The sequence below is a fragment of the Amaranthus tricolor genome, chromosome 6 (genome assembly GCF_026212465.1).
Source record: "Amaranthus tricolor cultivar Red isolate AtriRed21 chromosome 6, ASM2621246v1, whole genome shotgun sequence".
NCBI lineage: Eukaryota > Viridiplantae > Streptophyta > Magnoliopsida > Caryophyllales > Amaranthaceae > Amaranthus > Amaranthus tricolor.
This window is the reverse complement of record NC_080052.1, coordinates 24,870,828-24,894,707: the sequence shown is the minus strand read 5'-3', so window position 1 is coordinate 24,894,707 and position 23,880 is coordinate 24,870,828. Positions and strand designations below refer to the sequence as shown.

General features: G+C 31.3%; 4 protein-coding genes across 5 annotated transcripts; 3 read left to right on the top strand and 1 right to left on the bottom strand.

Moving 5' to 3' along the window:
- Window positions 1-245: 245 nt before the first annotated feature.
- On the top strand, window positions 246-2,199 carry LOC130816128 (endochitinase EP3-like). Its single transcript, XM_057682762.1, has 2 exons — window positions 246-722; window positions 1,622-2,199. The coding sequence occupies exons 1-2, from the start codon at window positions 305-307 to the stop codon at window positions 2,029-2,031; spliced, it is 828 nt and encodes a 275-aa protein (XP_057538745.1). The 5' UTR covers window positions 246-304; the 3' UTR covers window positions 2,032-2,199.
- A 4,527-nt stretch (window positions 2,200-6,726) lies between these two features.
- Window positions 6,727-8,845, top strand: LOC130816127 (chitinase 5-like). The gene is made up of 2 exons (XM_057682761.1): window positions 6,727-7,181; window positions 8,174-8,845. Exons 1-2 carry the CDS (start codon window positions 6,782-6,784, stop codon window positions 8,572-8,574), a joined length of 801 nt encoding a protein of 266 aa, XP_057538744.1. The 5' UTR covers window positions 6,727-6,781; the 3' UTR covers window positions 8,575-8,845.
- Window positions 8,846-13,365: 4,520 nt separating this feature from the next.
- Window positions 13,366-14,625, top strand: LOC130816126 (endochitinase EP3-like). The gene is made up of 2 exons (XM_057682759.1): window positions 13,366-13,877; window positions 14,033-14,625. Exons 1-2 carry the CDS (start codon window positions 13,454-13,456, stop codon window positions 14,431-14,433), a joined length of 825 nt encoding a protein of 274 aa, XP_057538742.1. The 5' UTR covers window positions 13,366-13,453; the 3' UTR covers window positions 14,434-14,625.
- Window positions 14,626-14,976: 351 nt separating this feature from the next.
- Window positions 14,977-20,720, bottom strand: LOC130816125 (mitochondrial carrier protein CoAc2). Of its 2 annotated transcripts, XM_057682757.1 has the most exons (7): window positions 20,211-20,716; window positions 17,427-17,512; window positions 16,568-16,775; window positions 16,277-16,403; window positions 16,013-16,197; window positions 15,481-15,597; window positions 14,977-15,386 (listed from the first exon to the last, which is right to left on the bottom strand). In XM_057682757.1, the coding sequence occupies exons 1-7, from the start codon at window positions 20,367-20,369 to the stop codon at window positions 15,243-15,245; spliced, it is 1,026 nt and encodes a 341-aa protein (XP_057538740.1). In that variant the 5' UTR covers window positions 20,370-20,716; the 3' UTR covers window positions 14,977-15,242. The 2 variants fall into 2 exon arrangements, with proteins under 2 accessions (XP_057538740.1, XP_057538741.1); XM_057682758.1 differs by lacking the exon at window positions 17,427-17,512 and having other exon boundaries at window positions 20,211-20,720.
- Window positions 20,721-23,880: the final 3,160 nt, after the last annotated feature.

Genomic DNA, 23,880 nt, shown 5'->3' with positions numbered 1-23,880 from the left:
TTCATGATTAGCACAACTTGCATTAGTAAAGTTGCATCATTTACGAACCAAGTAAACCAAACATTTATAAATCATAATCACATAAGTTGACCAAACCAAAGTCAAAAGTAAACAGTTCACCCATTCTCCATCTAGAAACAAATCTCATAAGTCAAACACACGCTATAAACACACATATCCTATTCATATACCCATTCCCCATGTAATAACAATTAACAAACAGCTACCCAAAATAGACTTCACAGTCCCCTCCACATCTATAAATACCCTTTTCTTTCACCACAAAACCCACATCAAAAAAACCATGAATTCTCCCAAAACCATTGTATTAACAATTCTAACCCTAACTTGTGTAACAAGTAACCTAGTTAAGGCCCAAAACTGCGGTTGTGCCGCCAACTTATGCTGCAGTAAATGGGGCTACTGCGGCGACACGGCTGATTACTGCGGCGATGGGTGCCGAGAAGGGCCGTGTTACAGTCCGGTGACACCGTCTCCGTCGACGCCAAGCGGGGTTTCGGTGGCGGATGTAGTGACTGATGATTTCTTTAATGGGATAATTGGTCAAGCTGATTCTAGTTGTGCTGGTAAGAATTTTTATAGTAGGGCGGCTTTCTTGGATGCTCTAAATTATTATCCTCAGTTTGGTACGGTTGGATCAAGAGATGATTCTATGCGTGAAATTGCTGCTTTCTTCGCTCATCTTACGCATGAAACTGGACGTAAGTAGTATATAATAATTCATCTCTTTCTTTTTACTTAATTAGCTTACAATTCTACTACCTGATCTATGGGCTCGTTTGGTATATAATCGGTACTAAATAGTAAAAATGGTAATGGAAAATTAGTACTGTTATATTATAAATCTGTTAGGAATATCTTTTGATAAGTTTAATAATCATGTTTTTTTAATTTATAAATCCTAACCCTAATTTTGTACTCATATTATAAATTTATACTCCAAAGTCCAATCCTACAAAAATTAGGGCTAGGATTAATTCATAAAATGAGTACTAATTTATAAATTTATATATTTATATAATATATATTATAAATTTATATTGTACTCATATTATATTACCAAATAGTTTCTGAAGCATATAAGCTTCACTACAATCCAATCTTTTTGAAACCTATATATGTACTCCCTCCGTCCTATTGAATTTGCATTATTTTCTATTTTGGTCCGTTCTATTTAATTTGCATCATTTTTATCGTTGGACAATGGTGCACCACTTTCTTTTAATCGTATCCATACATTTTAACTCTCTTTTAATTTCATCTACACAATTCATTCTCTCATTTCATTTATTACGACTTTTTAAACAATAAACTAATTCCTGTTTGATGTAAATCAAAGAGGACAGAGTAGTATGTATTTACTCAGGTTCGGTCTTATAAAGAGGTAAGATTGGTCTGTGCGACTATGCCCCAGATCTATCCAAAAAATAAATTAAAAAAAAAAACGCTTTAATATTTAATAGTCAGTGACCAATAATAATATATTTAGTAATTAGGATCCTATAATTATGTTTCGCCCCAGGCCTCTCAAATCTATGGCGGGCCCTAATTTACTCCAACATGAACGTATGATTAATTAATGAAATTGTTTGCTACATAGATTTTTGCTACATAGAGGAAATAAATGGAGCATCAGGCGACTACTGTGACGAGAACAACACAGAATGGCCATGTAATCCAGACAAAAAATACTACGGGAGAGGACCAATTCAGATCTCATGGAACTACAACTACGGGCCAGCGGGCCAGAGTATTGGGTTTGACGGGTTGAATGCACCCGAAACTGTTGCCAATGACCCGGTTATTGCATTCAGGACTGCTTTCTGGTTTTGGATGAACAATGTTCACAATCTGATAATTTCGGGTCAAGGTTTCGGGTCTACTATTAAAGCTATTAATGGAATGGAATGTAATGGTGGAAATACACCTGCTGTTAATGCTAGAGTTGGGTATTATACTCAGTATTGTAATCAGCTTGGTGTTTCTCCTGGTGATAAGCTTTCTTGCTAAATTATACTCCGTGTATTTTTTCTGTCTCTTTGAATTTGATATATAATGTAATTCGGTTATGGGTTTTTTTTAGATATTATTTCGTAACTTGTACTATTTTCCTACCATCATTTTAGTAATTATGGTTTATAGCTAGGGTTTCAAATAAATGTATAATTTTCAATTTCATTAGTTGATTTCTTGTTATTAATAAATAAAGGCTAACTTTGTTTTAGTAGTTGATTATTAAAATCTAAGGGAATCAAAAGTGAATAATTTCTAAATTAAGTAAGTATTTTTTATAGATTTTTTAAGAAGTAAGTCTTGTGAGTTTATCCTTTAAAGCTTTTCAACTTTGAAAATATTAATATCTTAATAAAAATCATCCATCTAATCTCTACAAATCTCTCTGTTAATCCTTTCCCTCTCATTTTGTTATCCAAACAACAAGGAATCTCTAATCCCCCGTAAAACCTTCGTATTACTTTCGCTTTAGTTTTTTCCATCAACATAGTGTTAAAATAGCTAAAAAAGTTGACTTTTAAATTAAAATGAAAAATCTAAGTTTGGTTCACCAAACATCGTGCATTAAACAAATAACTTATTCAACTAGCTTAAACACAACCAAAAGAGTGAACACAAATCTTGTCAAATAAATTTACTAAAAAGCAAACATCTATTTCTCAAACAACCCCACTATGTATTACCTTTGTTGTGAAATACATACAAGGTATACTCTCTCCGTCCTTAATGAAGTGCCCATAAGGAATGTTCACGAGAATTAAAAGAAATAGAATCTTTTAGACAGTGAAGGTATTATTTTATTAAATAATAAATTTGATGGAGGAAAAGAGGAGATCACAAACATTAAAAAATATTAAAAGAAAGTTGGTGAAAAGAATATCGGGATCACAACTGATAAAAAAATGTTTTTATAAAGTTAGTAGAAAACATGTAGGGACCATAAGAAATAGAAAAAAAAATGTTAAAATGAAGTTCGTGCAAGATGTGTGGAGACCAAAAGCATTATTAAAATATTAAAATGAGGATGAGCAAGGTTATTGTTGTCCAAAATTTGTGATATAAATTGAAAGATTCTTTATGAAAACAATAAATGAAACACCCAAAATAACAAAAGAAAACTTGTTTAAGAAACGGAAGAAGTAATTAATAGTAATATGATTGTGTCACTAATAGTTGTAAGTTAATGCAATTAACTCTTAAAAGAAGTTTCCAATTTCCATGAAGAAGTCAAATTTGTATCATTTGTAATGATTGCCACATATCAAAAACGTGGAATGAAATTAAGATAAGTTTGGATGTAATTCCGAGGCGATCCAAAGTCGAATGTCAACCTTTTGATCGTATCAAAATACTTCACTACGTACGTCATATAAAATTAAACAAGATTTATGATTAATATATATTAGCTTAGCTTGCGTAATTAGACTATCCACAAGTGCTACATTCCCTACTGGATTTACTTAACGTATGTTTTATGTTTTATGTACTCTTTTTATATGTATATAAATACAAATTATCTTAAAAAATTTTGTTACATAAGATTAGCTTCTCTTATTTTATTTTGATCATTTGAGCAATGTTTTAAAAGCCAATTCTATACGTAAGATTTCTTTTAATTGCGTTCAAATAAATTATACTTCATTTGTTTTCATATTTTCTTCTCAAATGAAATTTATGAAATATTTTAATGTCAAACTTTAATTATGATTTCTCGTGAATCTATATAAAAAAACATATATATATGTGTGTGGGATTTTAATAGTTTCGTCTCAATTTATACTTTTTAAATATCAATTTTTTATATTTTTTGAAAATTACAATTAAAATTATTTAATTTTTAAGTTGCATTGGGATCTGCAAGACAAACAAACGTGAAGAGCAAATGAAAATGGAGAGAGCATTTCACTTAGAATACGATGGATTCGATGACGTTCGGAGGTCATGGGAGGAAAAAGCCGCAAAGCGCTATGCGGATATGCTTTTCAAATGGCGCAAAACATTGAAAAGCAAGCCTGATTTTAAACCCTCTTCCATCGATAATTAGACTTGGGCGCGATGGAAAGCTGATTGGGAACGCCCAGATAATAAAACTGTTTCGGCTAGGATTTCCTCCAATCGACGTGGAAGAAGAGACAAAGCTGAAGCCACCCATATAGGTGGCTCAGTCCCGCACGCCAGAACAATGCGGGATTTGGTGAGTATATAGTTAATTAACTAGTATTATGTTGAATTGGTTTATTATCTTTTGTTTAATTTTAAATCATTTTTTTTAATATTTAAAAAACAATCGAAAGGTCAAAGACCCCCGGCCTATGAAATATTTACATAAACACATGGGGTCTTTGACACTGAAACTAGGGATTGTTCCTAATGGACTAATATTAAGTCACAAAAAGTTAACGTAATAATCTTTTAAACTTGTTTATTTCTTTTTTTTTAAGTATCAATTAATACTTTGTTTATTTGTAATTGATTTTTTTTTTATTGAAGGATAAATATCGTGCTTTAATGGAGGAGCATCTAACCCGTAACCCAAGTCAAATTTGGTTGGATGCTATAAAAAATGTAGAAAGCGGGTCAAGCACAAAAAATAAATAAATAAATAAAGAGGTATCTGGAGTTGGGTCTGCCTCCCAAATTATTTATCCACTTGAGCCAACGGATATTCCGTCTTCTCAGCCTGCACAACCTGATTATGATTCAACAAAGGTTTGCGGATTTAGAAGCACGGCAAATGGAGTTCAACAATCGATTATGGGAAGCGGTACGAATGGGAAATGCTCAGACTGCCTATGTGACTCACCAAAGGCTGACTGAACAAATCTAAAGAGAACGAGAACTCTTTTTGAAATTTATTCAATCGCATCTCAATTTGTATCAACCCCCTCCTCCACCTCCTCCTAATCAATGATTAAATATATGTAATTTTTGTGACTTTGTAAATAAACTTTTGTTTTATATATAATATGTCCCAGCTCTTTATTTTTATTTATTTGTTTTATGTGTATATATTTTTATCTTAATATTACAACAAATATAAAATATATCTAAATATAATATATATATATATATATATATATATATATATATATATATATATATATATATATATATATATATATATATATAATGCGAAATGAAAATTCTGCTGGTTCTGGCGACAATATGGCGACGAAAAAATGGTCGCCCAAGCTAGGTGACGAAAAGGCTAGGAACAATTGGTCGCCCAACTGGCGACGGGCATGTGGTCTCCGGTTTGGTCGTCTATATATTGTTGGCGAGAGATTTGGCGAGGAGAGTTTTCGTTGCCATGTCAGACTGCTTTTGGCGAGGAGAGGTCGTCACCAGGTCGTCACCACATGGTATCTGAAAATTTGGCGAGAGTATGGCGTCCACTTTTAATTTAGCGATAAATGAAAAGGCGACCGCCCTAATTCCCGTCGCTAACTCGTCGCCCAATCCATTTTTAACCATTTAGCTATCAAAAGGTGACGAAATGTGTTGTCGCAATTTTTTTATTCTTTTGTAGTGGTTGCGCCTACGCAATTCAATTCTCCGATTATTATTATATTGTTTAATAACGTACTCAATGATATGATTTAATTAAAGTCAAAGTCAACGTAAATGATTTGTGTATCAAGCAACCTGGGTATGATCTCTATTCTTGAAATTTTGCTACAAGTACAAGAAGTATATTTACTTAATTAATTAACATTGAGTGCATAAAGATTAAGATAAAAAAATATAAAAATAAATAATTTGAAAAAGCTGTAACAAAACAAAAATAAATTATTAACTTGTTATTGCATTGTACGTAAATGAGATAATAAATCATACAGTGTTTATAGTTATCTTAGTATAGGTAACTTAATAATTTTTTATAAACTAGAGATGGAGAGCTTAAATTTTTGCCCCCTTTATTTTTAGGAAAAAAGTGATATAAATAATTAAAAATTTTATCCCTTCATTGTCAATAAGAAAATCTTTGACCTTAAATTATTATCAGCATATTCTTTTATTTTCTAATAATTCAATATTTATCCTTAATTTTCTATTAGTTTATCATCTTAGTATGTTGACATCAAACTAAAGTGGAATTATTTACGATGATTGAGTGAAAGATTGAATTATTAATATTAATTTTCTCTATTTTTAACCTATCTAAGTTTATAATTTTTTTTGAATGACAGGGTAAGGGCGCAAGATCTTCAAGATCTTGTCCCAGAAAAAGATGGTACTTACTAAAAATAAGACAAAATCTGATTTCCAAATTTTTAATTTCAAATTAAACTTCCATTGTCACAATTTCTCAAACCAAGTTAATTTTGCTATAAATAAAATGTACTTTCTCCATTTTGAAATACTTGCTACATTACAATTAATGGCATTATTCATCGTTATAACTTATCTTAATATTGCGGCTAATGTGTATCTTGCTCATAAGAAATTGAACGAAAATAAACACGACTATTAAATTTGTAAAGAAATATTCCTACCAAAATTGCACTAAATTTTCATTACCATTCTCATTTTTTTAAATATCAATTACCAAACTGACCGTTAATATAATATGATTGAGTATGTTGCACAACATTAAAGGTCAAAGTTGGCGACATTAAACAATTCACTAGTACAACAATAAAAAAAATGAGATAACCTTAAGTTATCCTATATAAACCCATTTGGGTACTATCTATTTTTTCATCCCATCACACCCATACATCATCTTCACTTAATATAAACCAAAATGTCTTCCCTTAGTCCAATCTTAGCCATACTCCTAGCAATTGGTTGTGTAGCATCAACCTTTCTAGGCGCTGCAGCACAAAACTGCGGTTGCGCGACTGATGTGTGCTGCAGCAAATGGGGTTACTGTGGCACAACAGCTGATTATTGTGGAGATGGGTGTCAAAGTGGGCCATGTTATTCTTCTACCACAGTGAGTGTTCCAAATTTGGTAACAGATGCTTTTTTTAATGGAATTATAAGCCAAGCCAGTTCAAGTTGTGCTGGTAAAAGTTTTTATAGCAGATCTGCTTTTCTAAGTGCTTTCCAATATTATCCTGGGTTTGGAACCGGTGGATCCTCTGATGATACTAAACGTGAAGTTGCTGCATTCTTTGCCCATGTTACTCACGAAACTGGACGTATGTTATTTAATTATGAATTTTTTTTATTGCGTTTTTTTAATGTTTGGATAATTTTATAGTGGCTGACTTCTTAATTTAACTATTATAATGGATACCCTCTATTTGGTGCATGCTATTTAACTTATTTTATATCCAAATAAGAGTTTCTTCAATGTAGTGATGGTCATTGGTCGAAAATCAGCCTATTGAAAATGAATTAAAATAGACTTGTAATTTTAAAATTTGGATTTAATATTTTAGACACAATAATTGATTTGGATTGAAACCCTCAAGGGCACTGATTCACTTTTGGCCTTAGATGATTCGCCCTAGAATATTCACCCGAAAGCTAATGTAGTTTCATTTTAGACCCGACCCATGACTTAATTATTTAGGTCTATTTTATACTCCTTTCTATTCATAGATAAAAGGGATATTTGGGTTTTACATCAAAACTAAGAAAAGGTGAGAGACTATTTAAAAGTGGGTGGAAAACTCTTTTTTTCCTTAAAGAGCGTTGATACTTATGTATTATTGTGTTGTTGTAGTAAGGGTAAAAAGGTAAAAAAGAATGACAAAAATAAAAATAGAACATAATCAATATAATGAATTGACCCAATAAGAAAATATCCCTAAATCAATAAATAGAAGGGAATATGTTATTTGAAATTGTTTTTAGAGCTATAGACAAAGGTAAGTGCACTTTAATTTGTTAAATATATAAAAGTGGTAACGTATGAAATAGGAGTATTAGTTTATGACTCCTCACCAAACCTATCAAATCTGATGGGTTTGGATCCGAAAATTTTAAGGCCCTATAAATTAAGATATGGGTCTAGATTCACATAAAATTAATAGGTTTGATTCGAATCTGAATCTGATTGAACTCAATTTAAACCCGAAAAATAATCATCTCAACATGTACTTATTCATGTTCATTTACTTCTAAACTCTACTTTATTAGCTACAAATAGTGTGCAAACTTATGGGCCATGCTTTCTTTTATTTAGATTTTTGCTACATAGAAGAGATAGTGAAATCAACCTATTGTCAAGCAAGCACAACATGGCCATGCAATCCCAACAAGCAATACTATGGAAGGGGTCCCATTCAAATTACTTGGAACTACAACTACGGACCAGCAGGACAAAGCATAGGATTTGACGGTTTAAATGAACCCGAAACCGTGGCTAACAATCCAATTATCGCCTTTAGAACCGCCTTTTGGTTCTGGATGAACAATGTGCACTCTCTTATTATCTCCGGCCAAGGGTTCGGCGCCACCATTCGCGCTATCAATGGAGGGGAATGTAATGGCGGAAACACACCTGCCGTAAATGCTCGTGTATCGTACTACACTCAATATTGTTCACAATTTGGTGTTTCTCCTGGGAGTAACCTTTATTGCTAAAGTCTTGTATAAACTTAATCTATATTAAAATACTGTATACACTATTTTAGTGTGTATTATAAGTCCACACAACACTTGTACTATACACAGTCCACATTAAAATACTATGTATACTATTTTAGTGTATATTAAGTCCATACGACACTTGCATCGATTGTGTACTCTACGTTTGTTGTAACTTTCTATACTCATGTGAGTTTATTATAAATCCATTTTTCTATGTACCTTTAATCCTCCATGATGAAATAAAATTATCTTATCTTTTGAATTGGGTTGTCACTTTTTTTTGATTTTTTTGCCCCTGGACTTTATTTTTTCTAACACTTCTCTAATTAACATAAAGTCATAAACTCTCTCAACTATCAATTAATTATTTAATTTTTTTGAATGAAAAAATATTTAATCTTATTATATGGTAAAAATAATTAATAACATCATTCATATGATTGAATTAATGTTCAATAACAAAAAAGCAAAAATTAGTTTCAATTTTAATTATAAAAAAATGTACAAGTTGCATTATAAACTGAGTGATTTGGCCTGCAACTCAACCAAGATCTAGGCGTAACGTTTCTCGTTGTAAACTTATAAGTGAATGTGGCGATAATTAATGATTTGTTAATTGTGTCGTACATATATACACTTATTAATTTTCATCACATTCAAATATTTATTATATGTTAGACAAATAACAAATCATTAATTAAATTAAGTTTGACGGTCAATAAATATTTTCTGCTAGTAAATAGTGTTTTGTAAACGTACATTTGGATTATATAAGGTAGTTTTTTACAAAAGAAATAAAATAGGTAATTTTTTGCAAAAAGGTAATATATAATAAATAGTTTATTTTATTTTATTTTATCAAGATAACAAATCATTAATCAATTATGTTCTAGTCCTGATGATTGATTAAATTGTAGGCATTTTGGCTTATATTCTCAATTTGTTCTTGAAAGCTTGGCTAAGTGGTTAAAATATTTTAGTTTTACCTTTATAATAAGCATTCGATTCATGCAAAAATATTTATTCCCCTTCTTCTCTGTAGGAAAGTCTTCGATGCCCCGAAAAGAAAAAAAAACACAACAATGTCTTAGTGGTATATGCAATATCAAAATAATTAACGTAATTTATTACTTTTTTCGTTTTTTTGTTGTTGTTTATTTTTTGTACATCAGTTTTTAAAGTAAATTTTGAGCCTTAATCACTAAATACGCATTATAGAAAATTATAAAAATATATAATAAAAAAGTATATATTAAAACAAATCTAACGAAATCTCACATGGATATGTCTTAAAAATTTTAATCAAATTTCTCTCTCTAAAATAGCATATTTTAAATGGGAAAGAACAAAAATGGAGAGAGTACTCCATAAAAACTTAGAATAATCTTATTAATTATTTGTCAGATTATAAATAATATGGGGTTTTGGAATCAATGCATAATATAACTATAATAAAGTAGAAATACATAATAAATTCAATTCAATTTTTTGTATGTAAGACAATAATGTAATTGTTTGATACATTGATGGTCTGTTTGTTGCCGGTATTAATTAATGAGAATAATAACTTAAATTAAAAGAGTATAATTTTAATAGGAAACCTCTTAATGAGTTTATTGGTTATACTTGTTTAAATTTATTTATTTTATAAAATTTAATTTGTTACATTACCAATTTCAGATATGGTATTGAGTAGGAATTAAAGTTGTAAACATAATTATTAAAAAAAATGCTTAAATAAAAATGAAATAATACAAGTCAATCAAATCAAATAAGTAATTTAAGCCATACTAAAACCATAATAAAAAATACGAATAATATTAATAATTAAAACTTACAAGTATAGCCCTAGCATAAATGATTTAAAAACAAATTTAATAATTATGTAACTTATTTTATGTTGGCTCTTATTTGAATGAATCAAAAGTCAACGTACTTCATTAATGTATGATTATCATGAAGCATCCCTAAATGTGTAGGCATATGGCATCTAGTACAATTTGTTACTCATTTAATTTCCACAATAATTTTCCACTTAATTACATATACCTTTAAAAATCATGCATAATAATACTCTCTCTGATTCATTTCAAATGTCCATTTATCTTTTGCATGTTTGCTGATATACTAATTAAATACTTATTAGAGGTCGCTTGGATTACGCATAAATATTTAAAGAGAGAAGAAAGTCAAACTAATGTAGCAACGGTAATTAAAGATGCAATAGTTATTAAAATAATTGTGATAGAGGTAGAATGAGAGTAAATTAATAAAGATGAATAAAAAAAAGTTTGATTTCCCTCATTTGGAGATAAAGAATTCCTCCACCCTCCCCTAGGGTAAATTTATACCCCAAAATAAAGAAATAAATTGCTATTTTTTTTCCATTTTTCATTACATTCTAATTAATTCTTCCACCTCTCTAACAATCAAATTCCTTTAATTATCTATGGAACTAACTTTGTTTTCCTAGTTTGACTTTTATTTACCCCTTAAATATTTGCCCTCAATTAGTGATAATTGTGTGGTTAAAATTATAAAAATTAGATATTAATAAACCTTATGTTGAGACAAATCAAACAAGATTTGATTTGTCTATATTTAATGCATGATTTAAGAATAAAATACAAATTAAGAGTGATTAATGAATAGTAACCCAAAAGCAAATGAGTCATTTAAAAAAAACAAAAAAGTAGTTTATCATGTGGTAAAATTTAACATTCTTATAACTATGTGGTTAGGTTTTTAAATCTTTACCTCTTATTTTTAACACAAGTTTAAATTCAAAACTTTTACCCCTCCAAATTTATTTTTCCTCAAGACTTGCCATTAGAGACATTCAAAGGTGCAAATTAAAAATATAACTGACGAAGTATGAATCAAGGATTATTAAGTCTAGTGCACATTGTGGTATTGTGCACCATTTTTGAACTGCCTCTTCACTTGACCCTCCAATCCAATAACTCACACTTAAACATTATTTGTTATTTTAGCAAGTTTTGTATGAATTCGTCTTATGGTGAGATGAACCCATACAAGCAACCCATTACAAAAAAGAACATCAAAAACAATGAAATTTAAATTGTACAGAGAGCAGTTATTTTAAAAAACTTTGGGCTAATCCAATTGAAGCCGTCTTTTGGTAAGACCGTCTCAATAAAAAATTAGTGTTGTTATTTTGATCTGTTCCGCTTATTTTGCCACATTTTTATTATTGGATATGACACACCACTTTCTAGAATCCCATAACCTCTTTTAATTTTATTTACACAATTTACCCAATTTTATTATTTATTTCCAAATATCCATATTTTTCATAGAAACACCATAGGAATATTTTTTTTCTTTACCACTGATTCAATCATAAATTATTATGTGTTTGATAAATAATTTTTTAATTAACATTTAGCTATTTGATAAGCCAAAACAATCGAAAAAATATTCAATTTTTAACTAATAATAACCCTTTTAAGACTGATTTTGGCTATACACTTTTTTCTTTTTTCTTTTTTTTTCTATTATCAACATTAAATAAACCAAATATTACCAAACATAACGATGACAATTAGCTTAGACCATTAATGACAATTAGCTAGTAAATCAAGTAATATTATTTATTTTAAAGGTTAAATAAGCTAACTAGTTAAATCAGCCAACAATCATTTGTCAAGTATATCGTCATTCAATATTAAAATTTTAGAAATTATATTTGATTAGATTAATAAATTGATTGGCTTATTGGTTCACTTTACTTTTAGTAATAGTTAACAACTTACATCTAAATTTATTAAATATTTTTTTTTATCCGTCTCCTTTCCTCGGCCAATCCTCATTGATTTATTTTCGATTAGTTATTGGTTGAACATAAGTCTAATGAAGGATGTCGATCACTTATAATGCCCACTTCCGGAAATCATTGGCTAGCGAACCATTTGTCATAGAAGACTTGGTTTCAAGGATGTGCAAAAGTCAAAAGTCAACCTTACAAAAAATTGGCATAAACCCACTACACCGTTATAGCAAAAACATTATCATACGCTGGTGTTTAAAACTGACTTATAGCATACATCCATACAAGACTTAGTTGTACATCCCATCATCTCATGGTCAAATTAGGCGTACTACTTTAAAATCCATTTATTTAGATATTAAAAAAAATTTGGAGTAAAACAGATATAGTGCGTATCTAATAGGAATGATAGTCAACTAAAAAATTGCAAATATAAAATGGACATAACTTTGATAAAGATATTTTAGATAAATAACGGATCGAAAAAGATTTGAATATATACTGATGTATTGAAGTATACATATTCACTATTTTAAGGTATGGGAAGAAGAGCTTGCATCGTATGCCCCCAACATAAAAATTATAAATTCAATTTCATATATAAATATATATACTCTATTGTAATAAATAATGTCTAGGATATACAAATAAAAATTATTTTACATCTAAAGTAAGACATTTAATAAATTTGTAAGTACTGGTCAATGGAATTCCATATATTGAAAGCACTTGTTAATCATTTGCATACTTTAAAGGTTTTATTATTTCAATTTATTTTTATTTATTATCAAAGGTGGTCCGCACACGTACTAGTCTCTTAACAAAATAATTAGAATGATAAAATAAAGAGAAATAAATATTACGTTTTTATCAAATTCTAAAATTAAGTTCGCCTTTAAACCACTCTAATCATTAAATCCAACTTTAAAACCAATACGCCAATTTGCTATCCCAATCATGATAGTATAAGTATAAGCTCACAATTTCTATATAAACCCACTTGACTCATGTTCAATATCCTCATCCCATAATCTCATACTTTCCTTCCACACTTCTCTATAGTCTCAACATTCAAAACCCAAAATGGGTTCACAAGCTCCAACATTCACCATACTCATAGTCATAGTCCTAGCTTGTATATCAAGCGCACTAGTTTCTGCACAAAACTGCGGGTGTGCAGCAGGCTTGTGCTGCAGCAAATGGGGCTACTGTGGCACCACTTCCGCCTACTGCGGGGATGGGTGCCAACAGGGTCCTTGTTATTCATCAACAACCCCAAAACCAACCCCAAGTGGTTCTGTTTCGGTCTCGGGTTTAGTAACTGATGCTTTCTTCAATGGTATCATAAGCCAAGCAGGCTCTGGTTGTGCTGGTAAGAATTTCTATAGCAGATCTGCTTTCTTGAGTGCTGTCTCTCATTATCCCCAGTTTGGTACTACTGGATCCTCTGATGATGCTAAGCGGGAAGTTGCTGCTTTTTTTGCCCATGTCACCCATGAAACTGGACGTAAGTTTTACCATTCATATAACTTGATCAGCTCGTCTTGTATGAGACTGTCCATTAAATATACATGAACCAGTCTAATGGAGATTGTCTATTGTTTGATGCTCCAATTATACTCCTAATATAAGACTAATTGCTGTCAATATTGTTTGATGCAGATTTTTGCTACATAGAGGAGATCCGAAAATCAACTTACTGTCAATCAAGCAGTACATGGCCATGCAACCCTAACAAGCAATACTACGGCAGAGGACCGATTCAGATTACATGGAACTATAACTACGGTCCAGCAGGTCAAAGCATTGGATTCGATGGTCTAAATGCACCTGAAACAGTTGCTAACAACCCGGTTATAGCCTTCCGGACAGCCTTCTGGTTTTGGATGAACAATGTGCACTCTCGGATTGTCTCGGGTCAAGGGTTCGGATCAACTATTCGAGCGGTCAATGGCGGAGAATGTGGTGGTGGTAATGCTGCAGCTGTTCGTGCACGTGTAGGGTACTATACTCAGTATTGTAAGCAGTTTGGAGTGTCTCCTGGAAATAACATTTCCTGCTAATTAAGCCCTGCTATAAACTTATGTATACGTCAGCTCACTATATGAAGTGTGAGTGTGTGACTAAGAGGAAAATAAATATTCATGTCATGTGAATTTTGAAGGTGTGAGCTAAGAATCAAGAAGTTCTAATGTTCAAATGTTTGTTAGTATGTGTTGAACTGGCCAGACCGGTTTTATGATAACTTTTCATTATAATAATATTTTTTAGTACAAGGTAGGTTGAGTTAAGGGGAGCACTACAGGGGAAAGGCATTGATAATCGAACTCAGGATCTTACATAGGAAAAGTGATACATACTCCAATTAAAACAAAAACCGATTCTCTAATAAATTAGTATCCTAGTATCTTCCGTTTCACTTTATTAGCTACACTTCTCCCGAAAGGTTGTCAATGAAAGGATGAAATGTAGCTATAAAAAAAACAGAGGATAGTATTAGATAACATTAGATCCCAAAAATCAAAACCGAAAACCAATAATACCCAAAATGGACGAACCAAACTCGGATCGAAACCGGTTTGATTTTTGTAATGTTTACAACAAAATGAAGACTACTGAAATGTATTTATTTCATTTTACCAGGAAAAAAATCCTTCTATCTTACATTCCAAACATTCTTTGACAATTGACATAGACCAGAACGTTGGAAGAGATAGGTATTATATGCCGTACAATGCTAAATGGCTAACAAGTTTAACAAGATGATATCTACATTCGACTCATGCCGGTCGATGATCATATGTACATATACAATTGAATTATTCAGTAATGTAATGAATCAGGATCTAATTGCGTTAAAAGAATGAGTATTTTATTTTAAAGAATGTATTGATGATGGTTGATCATTTGTGTGTTTTGAAGCCACTTCGATAACAGCTTCATCTCGTAAGGGCATTTGCAGGAATGATTTCATTGTATCATACACAGTGAAGCCGATAGCAACTGAGGGTACAACCTAAAGAGAAAAAAATTGAAAATGAACCAAAATTTCTTTTTACATTGTATATTTGGATTTGAAGGCATGGCGATAAAGTCATAGTTTAGTTTACCTTCAAATAGTTCAAACTTAGTCCCGAAAACAAATGCTTCCACCCTTGCTCTCGTGCTATAGTAACAAGTGTGTGAAATGTTCCTTTTTTGTTGGTAGCATTAGACATGCGCTCAACCTGTTTCGAAAAAAGATTGTTTTAAAGCCTTTTTGATTATGTAGAAAAATGGAGGTGTTTAGTAGTTAGTTGGCTTTTTTTGTTTTTTTGTTAACTTTTACTCTTTTAGCTTGTTGGTCAGACAAAAAGCCAATGAAAATGTTTGGTAGATAAATGGCTTTTCAGATTAAATAAAAAAGATGCTCTAATTGGCTTTTTTATTGGATTTTTGGTTTGTTAGTTTACTTTTGCCATATCTAATCTTACCAAACATATACTTAAACATCTGGCTCATCCAACTAACTTAAAAGCCAACAAAAACAGCTAGCTAGTCAAACAAGCCAACTAAAAAAGTCAAAAGCGGCAACCAATAACCATTTGCCAAACTAAAATCAATTTATCAATCATAAGGCAGAAACTCAAGTCTAAAAATTACCTGCATTTGCCGCCTCACAACATCAAGAGGGTATGTGAGGGTTTGGCCCAACAATCCAGCAACAGAGCCACAAATCAACTTCACCGAGATGTCTTTCTTGTGTTCCTCAGGTACGTGAGACTTCATCTCTTCGTAAAAGTAAAATTTCAGACCCGCATATGGAAATATACCATAAAGTGATGGTGCTGAAAAACCAACAATGATATAAGTAACAGATCTTAACATTGAAAAATGAAATCATGCAGTTTCATGCAAGCAGCATACCTGCACCCCGGTAAAGACCTTTTACTCCAGACTCTTTATACGTCTTCGAAAAGCAGTCATGAATACCTCTATACAATTCTTCATTTCCAACAAGGCCTTTACCATTTAAATTGGCAGGTCCAACAACCTGTGCTATAAATACATTCTAATATTTAGCCACTATGAGAAACAAGTATAAAACTTGTTCACGAATAAAATAAAGAATACTAGAACATCTCCATGACTCCATGAGACAAGATCAATAACCCTTTCTAAACGAAATGAGAATCAGCTGTTTTCCAAAGTGCTTACCTGATACGCCAACTTTGTCCGAACCAAATCAAGAGGATATGTAAAAAGAACAGCAGTTCCACCAGCAAATGATCCCGCCAAAAGATCAAGCACAGGGCCTTTCCAGACATCAGGGTAAGCAAGAATTATCCATCGTCTGTACTCCTCATATGCCATGTAATGCAGAGCTGCATAAGGAACGATTCGTGCAACACTTGCTCCATTTCCTCTGAAAAAATAAACAAAAATACTATCAAGATTTGTGCAACATCTTCTACTCAATATGAGCAACTGGCAACTGCAATGCAGACTTGTAATTTTGATTATATGGTTTGCATATTCCCAACCAAATAAAAATTTTGAATGTTCAAGTTCAACCCAAAACCAAATGTATACATCACCAAGCCAGCAAATCGAACTTACACCACAATAAGATGCAAACAAATTTTTGGAATTAGTGTTCTCTTTACACGAAAAAGTCCAATTTAGGCCTATTCGAAAGCAACGCAAATGAAAATAAAAACTCAAATCTAAATTACCAACCTCACTCCCAAATCCCAAGTCCTAACTAAAATGGTTTAGTAAGCTCGAGGCGCTCAAACTAATTATGAAGTCCAAATAGAATTCCCTATAATGAAATGACTTTGATTAAAGATTTGTTTCATTTAATTCAACTATTACTTGAACCCAAACTCTTGAATCCAAGCCAAAGTCAAACTTCGAAAATTTAAGGTCATGCCGATACCGAAGTCAGAATCTTCATATCTAAGTCCAAGCACATCTGCCAATTCGGTCTGTTTTTATCTCTATTTTTTTTTTTTGCAGTTTAATTCAACAATAATACAGAGATCCCAGCAATATGCGTGGTGCAAATATCCACCTGTAGAAACCAAGTATTCCTTCTGTTCTAGCTATCTTAGAAAAGGATCCTAATAACCCAACACTTTTGAATTCTGCTTGTCTTGTCTGCAAAACAACAAAGAAAAGTGGTGTTTGTTATAAACTTATAATCAGATGTGTTGGATGTGTCAAATGTGCTTGATGCTCATAACATAAATTCTTTTGGGGTTTGATTTGAAAATTTTACACCATCAACCTAGAACATTTTGATGCAAGTGTCAACACGTTTTTTGAAAATTTACTTTTGCAAATCAAGTTTTGCTTTAATAAATACTATTCTTAAACAATTAAAAAAAATTAAAAGATTAACAAGTAAAAAACAGAGAGAATATGAAAGCAGACACACAAGGAAAAATCATGGATTCACATACATAGTTAGACTTTCGTAGTCTCTGAAAAAATTGATCTTGTTAAGGACAGTATTTTATCTGTTGCCGTATGAAAAATGGAACGCTTTAATCAGTATCCTTGATCAGTCAGCAGAATCCATTCTACATTGATACTAACATTAAAGCAACCAAGACGGGTGATACTAACATTTTAGAATAGCAATCCAAGCCTCTATTTTATACAACACAGATGCACGAATGACCTCTAATCACATTCGGTAAACTTGGAACATACGTATTCATTTTAGATCACAAAGCATTTTAAATAAAGAATTTTTTAGTGAACTAATCCGAGCCATCTTCTTTACAGCCTAATTAACTCATTGGTTTTTGATACAGCAATACAGTAACATATTATGATATATAGACACCACAGTAGCATAAGCACAGCTAACTTGTCTCACAACTGCAGCATTCCATCTACAGTTATATAGGGTGTCTATTCCTTAACTGAATAATGTTAAGCTGGCTTAAAAGTTAATTGTTCGGTGGGAATGCAAGATGAGATAGTTCTACTAATAATCTACTGATAAAACTACACACAAGGCTGCATATAAAGACACAAGATTGCCAATTATAAATGTCTTGCAGGGTAACTTTAGGGGTCTACTGATAATTCTGCTCCAAATAGATGATACTCAAGGTCTAAGCTAATAGCATATGATTTAATCAATAAGGCAAACCTATCATGAAGCAAATAGAGAAGCACATTTTCTTACGAAATTAAACATAGATGTCAAGGTTGAAAAAATATATAACAATGAAAATCGCTCATAAGATTGTCTTACATTATACATTAGATAGTTCTATTCCTAGAGATCCTAACAATGCTGTAGTCTACTAAAAGTCAAAGGAAATAGGTAAGTGAAGCCAAATGATGTACTCCATCTATGCATTCCCTTTTGTTTTAAGTGCAAGGGAAACAAAATGAGTTGTATAATACTTTACAAAATAGGATGGCAATCCGTTTTTAAGTTCATGATTTCACTCTTTCAAAAATTAGCATCTTTCAACAAATTCAAGTAGCTACTATCACTCAAAATCACTTTATAGGTACATGCATGAGTTAATGAGTCAAAAAAACTCGAACCACTTGGAAAGGTACTATATTCTAATCTCAGATTGCTATTGGTAAGGTCATTAGAGAAATTCAAATTTTCCAAAATAGCATGGTTCTTGAGTGTCTAAGATGACTAGATGAGAGGGGTAGATATTTACTAAAATCACCATGGTTGTAATATGCAGATGCCCAAAACGGATAGTGAACATGAAACTAGATCTCACCCCCACATAGCGCCCTGCCCCAAGCCTTACTCCTCCAAAAGCCAGGCATGTTTTAGCAAAACAGGCAAGAAGCCAAGATCATTTCTAGTATGCACGTACACATAGGTTTTTCCATCAATTTAACAGAGAGCTCAACGGTTTACTCAGCCATGATAGTGGCAAAGGATTTTTTAAACCAAACAATTCCAAGAACTCTGGTTAGAAGTTTGACAGGCATACTGCAAATGAGTTTGTACATGAAGCCACTCACTACTCTAAGTTGCCTAACTCAAAAATTAGAAGGAAAAATAAGAGAGCAATCAGTTACATCACCTGCACTATTAACAGCAATTATACACAACCAACCAAGAAAAAAACTCACTCTTTTCCCATAACCTACATTTATCAAGGACATGTATCAAACTTTAAACTTTAAAACAAAAATCCCTAAAGAATCACTAATACCTACCTCCCAACCCAACTACATCCAAAATAGAATAGCTTCCTCTAACTAATCGGTAGTAGGTGGAGTAGCTTATCACTTACATGTTGTCTATGGAACCATAATAGATTGATCAAAATGCAAAATGCAAATTGTATCCACATGATTTTCCACTTCTTGCATTCAAGAATTCCTAATAACTTGAGCAACATAATCCCTGATGTGTGAGTTCATCTTAAACTTGCAAGCCAATCATAAACATTCTCCAATTGGAACGATTCAGTATTCACAATCTCACTCTGATACTAAATTATTTCCAATAGATAAATTCCTTTAAACATTGTTCATGTTGGAATCAATCCTAAAGATGTATCAAGAAATGAGGATTTAGATTATTCAACCGCATTATTACTTCCTCAATTGCATTCTACTCAACGAACAAGAAAAGATTAAGCAATTGCAACACAACTTTTCTTGAATTACCACAATAAAACACCAGCTCTCAAAACCCCATAAAAGAAATCTATATAGAAGGAATTACAGCAAGAAGAAGCTTAATCAACTGCTGATCAAATGTAAGTTACCACTTAAAACGACAAGAAACTATATGAATTCAAACGAAACGAAGATGAGAATTCAAATCAAAATGAAAAAGAAATATGGAAATCACCTGGAAAAGAATCTTGATTCGTTCAAGGGGAGCGACAGCACTCTTAGCGACGCCACCAGCAACACCACCAGCGATAAGTTCTTTAGCAAAAAGGGGCATACAATCAATGATTCCATGGAATGAGATTCCTTCTTGTTCTCTCTCTTCTCTCCTCGCCATTGAAACTGAAATTAGGGAGGGAAGAGAGAGGTAAATGAAGAGGAACAAAAATGCTTTTCAGAAAGACAATTCCCTTTTGAATGATTTTGTGTTTGAGAAGACGAAACAATGGAGGTTTGTAAAATTAGACTTTTTTTTTCAAGTAGGAAGCCGTCTTATTTGAGGAGAGACTTTAACGTTCTATAGAGTTATTAAAAAGTTAAATAAAATTCTTTCAAAACAAAAATTAACTATAATTAAATAAAAATAGGAAAAATTACCTACAATAATTCAACCTTTCGATAATTTTTCTATAATAATATAACTATTGATTAATCATAAACAATTCTATTTATTTGGTCATTTAACTTGAAGTGTTGTTTAGTTATTTTTAACCGGTTGTTGAGATAAACTTATAACTTAACTAAATATAAAAATCAAACCTAAATAAATAAAATTAGAACATAAAAAAGATAAAGCTACAAGTTAAGGATCGAAAAAGGAAAAGAAAAAAGATCAAAAATATTACTTATTGAACCAAAAAATTAGGTAAAAAAAACACTCTAGTAGATTGTTAATTTCTTATATTATGTTTTTCTTGATAAGAATAGAAAGCCAGAAAAAAAAAAGAGAGATAAAGAGAGAAGCAAAGGAAGAATACAAATGGTATAGAAAAAGGTAGAAGATGAAGAATGCTAAAACAGTTTAATTGATTCACCAAATACCTAGATTGAAAATGATTAAATTGTTATTTCTGAAACCTAAAATTTGATGGGAAAGTACTCTAAGTAAAGTCGGCTCATTAACGGAGAATGGAAGTTCAAGAATTTATGGGATAAGGAGTTAGACTTTGGAACCTAAGGAAAATGAAATGGGAAAGAAATCAGAGAAAGAATTTAAGAAAATTTGCTCATTAATGGAGGATAAATATTAAAGAATTTTTGGTCCTCTTAAAAACTGGGGCCTGAGCTACTGCTCACGAATATCTGGTGATAGAGCCGGGCCTGAAAGCGAGCTTCCATCTTCAACTTCAATGGTGGACTACTGTACGTTGTCTTCAATGGAAGAAAGTGTTAATTGTTTTCAATGAGGAGGGGAGTTTGAAAAATTACTTTATTAAGGTTTAATAAAAAAGAAAATGATTTTAAAGTTTGATAACCGGTTCTAGGTCATCAAACAATACTATATGTTAAATGACCCTATACATAGAGATTATTCATAGTTAATTAATAGCTGAGATTATTCATAGTTAATTAATAGCTGAGATTATTCATAATTAATTAATAGTTGAGATTATTGGAGGAAAATTGGTAGAAGGTTAGATTATTTTAGGTAATTTTTCCATAAAAATAACACAAATTCTTATGAGAGTCGGTCTCTTTAAGACACCATCCCTAATTTAGTAAGCTCATTATTATCTTTTATTTAATTAAGTTTTAATGGGTTAGACCACAGAGTCGGTTTCTCAAGAGACCAGCTTAAAAATAATTGTGAATTGTGGTCTTAAAGTTCAGTCGGTCTTGTATGATACCGTCTCACGGTGAGACGACCTCAAAACAAGAAGTCTATAAGCTAAAATTTTATATTATGGGCTATTTAACCCATCTGTGCGGCAAGCAGCGACATGTCTCACGATGAGACTGTCTCATACAATAATTTGTGCTTAAAGTTTAACATTTTTGCAAATCACAGTTTTAATGTTTATTTTTTGCGAATTACGGTCGTCAAAGTATCAAAGTCTACATCATTCAAGTCAAATCACATTCAGGTCGAAAAATTTAAGTTAAGTAGTCGGTAATTTGTGATTTGGCCTAATTGATGTAGATTTTGATACTTCGGTGGTTGTAATTTCCAAAAATTAAAATATTAAGGTTGTAGTTTACAAAAGTCCAAAATTACTTTTTAAATAGACTACACAAATTGTTATATAAGTCAAAATTACAAGAAATGCATCTTATATTTGAATTAAATATTCATCTTGAATTTAAATTACATTACCTAAAGAATTTTTTTTTGCGACAGTTTATAATCAAATCGTTATACCAAATGAAAATTTTCACTGGATTAACTACTTCAAAAAAATGCATAAAAAATACACAAAATACGGTCTCACGATAAGACTATCTCAAAATTAGATTCACTTTTTATGTACTTATAGACTATAGTATTAAAGCGAGCCATAATCAAGAAAAACGGGTAAAGTGACATTTTAGGGGAAAGTAACAGTAGAGATGGTTATGAGTCAAAGATCCTATTGGACCTGCCCCTATTTTTAGGGTTTTTGTACAATTTTTTTAGACCAGCGTATTCGGGTCTGATTTTGAATCCAAAAAAATGGGTATGAGATCAAAATCTAACCCAGACCCTCTCTAGACTTATTTAAGACCTAAACCCGCTCTAGATTCGACTTATTACACAACCTAAAATCAATTTAAAATTCGTTCTAAACCTATTTCTATGTTTGTTTAGAGTGAATTTAAACTTATTTATAGACCAATTTTGGTAGCAATACAACTTTTAAAATGTAAATAGGTTCAAGCTCAAATAATTCAATCAAGACCAATTTAAAATCCTTTTAGAACCTTAGACCCATTAAATCTGATAAGTTTGTGTTCGGGTCTAAAATTTTCAGACCCTAAGGGTCTTGATTCGGGTTCGAGTATGGATCCATCAAAAACTAATGAGTTTGGGCCCGGTATGGTTGGATCTGGCCCGCACCCAACTAATAACCATCAATAAGTAGATGAAATGTGTGAATGGGATAAAAATGTAAGTTAAATGTATAAATAAGAATTAAAAAATAAGTGTTATTCATAACCAAAAATAAAAATAGGATAAATTTAATGAGATAAAATAAAAAATAAAAAAATATATATTTTGTATGTCCGTCCTACATTGGACGATATAATGGGAAATAAGTTTTCCATGGATGCTCAATATTAAGGGAAAAAACTATCTTTATTGCCTAATGCATTTGACTACAAGAGCATCACATATTTACAATTTTGTCCCCTAAAATTTACTTGATTTCCTTTTAGGTGTATCACTCCCTTTTTATTTTATGTTTCTATTTTTATCTCTTTAGTATAATTGCAATTTTTAATTTCCAAAGCACCTTGTCATTAATTTCAATTAATAATTACACAATATTAAAATCTATTAACTATTTATCATGTGATTCCTTCCCATATTCCAAATTGGGAGAACATATAAGATTAAAAGGAGTATCATATTATAGCATACATTCATACAATTAATAATAATATTGAAATATTAATCATAACATGATAAGATCCATACATAGCCCCTCCAAATGAAAAATTTTAACTGATGATAATAGGCTATTTGTCAAATAAACTTTCCATATCGTTTTTTGCCAAAAATAAATCAATTAAGCAATTAAGTAATTTACATTTAAAAAAGAAAAAATTTACATAATTCTTATTTGATTGGAGCAATATTAGATAATTTAATGATAAAAAATATATCATATCGTTTTTAATATATTTAAAAACTTTTAGCCCGTTGGGCC

Coding starts and splice junctions, on each gene's coding strand:
- LOC130816128 (XM_057682762.1), top strand. CDS start 305: ATGAATTCTCCCAAAACCATTGTATTAACAATTCTAACCCTAACTTGT. Junction 723..1,621: donor TCTTACGCATGAAACTGGAC/GTAAGTAGTATA, acceptor TTTGCTACATAG/ATTTTTGCTACATAGAGGAA.
- LOC130816127 (XM_057682761.1), top strand. CDS start 6,782: ATGTCTTCCCTTAGTCCAATCTTAGCCATACTCCTAGCAATTGGTTGT. Junction 7,182..8,173: donor TGTTACTCACGAAACTGGAC/GTATGTTATTTA, acceptor TCTTTTATTTAG/ATTTTTGCTACATAGAAGAG.
- LOC130816126 (XM_057682759.1), top strand. CDS start 13,454: ATGGGTTCACAAGCTCCAACATTCACCATACTCATAGTCATAGTCCTA. Junction 13,878..14,032: donor TGTCACCCATGAAACTGGAC/GTAAGTTTTACC, acceptor TGTTTGATGCAG/ATTTTTGCTACATAGAGGAG.
- LOC130816125 (XM_057682757.1), bottom strand. CDS start 20,369: ATGGCGAGGAGAGAAGAGAGAGAACAAGAAGGAATCTCATTCCATGGA. Junction 17,513..20,210: donor GAATCAAGATTCTTTTCCAG/GTGATTTCCATA, acceptor GTTGTTTTGCAG/ACAAGACAAGCAGAATTCAA. Junction 16,776..17,426: donor GGAATACTTGGTTTCTACAG/GTGGATATTTGC, acceptor TTATTTTTTCAG/AGGAAATGGAGCAAGTGTTG.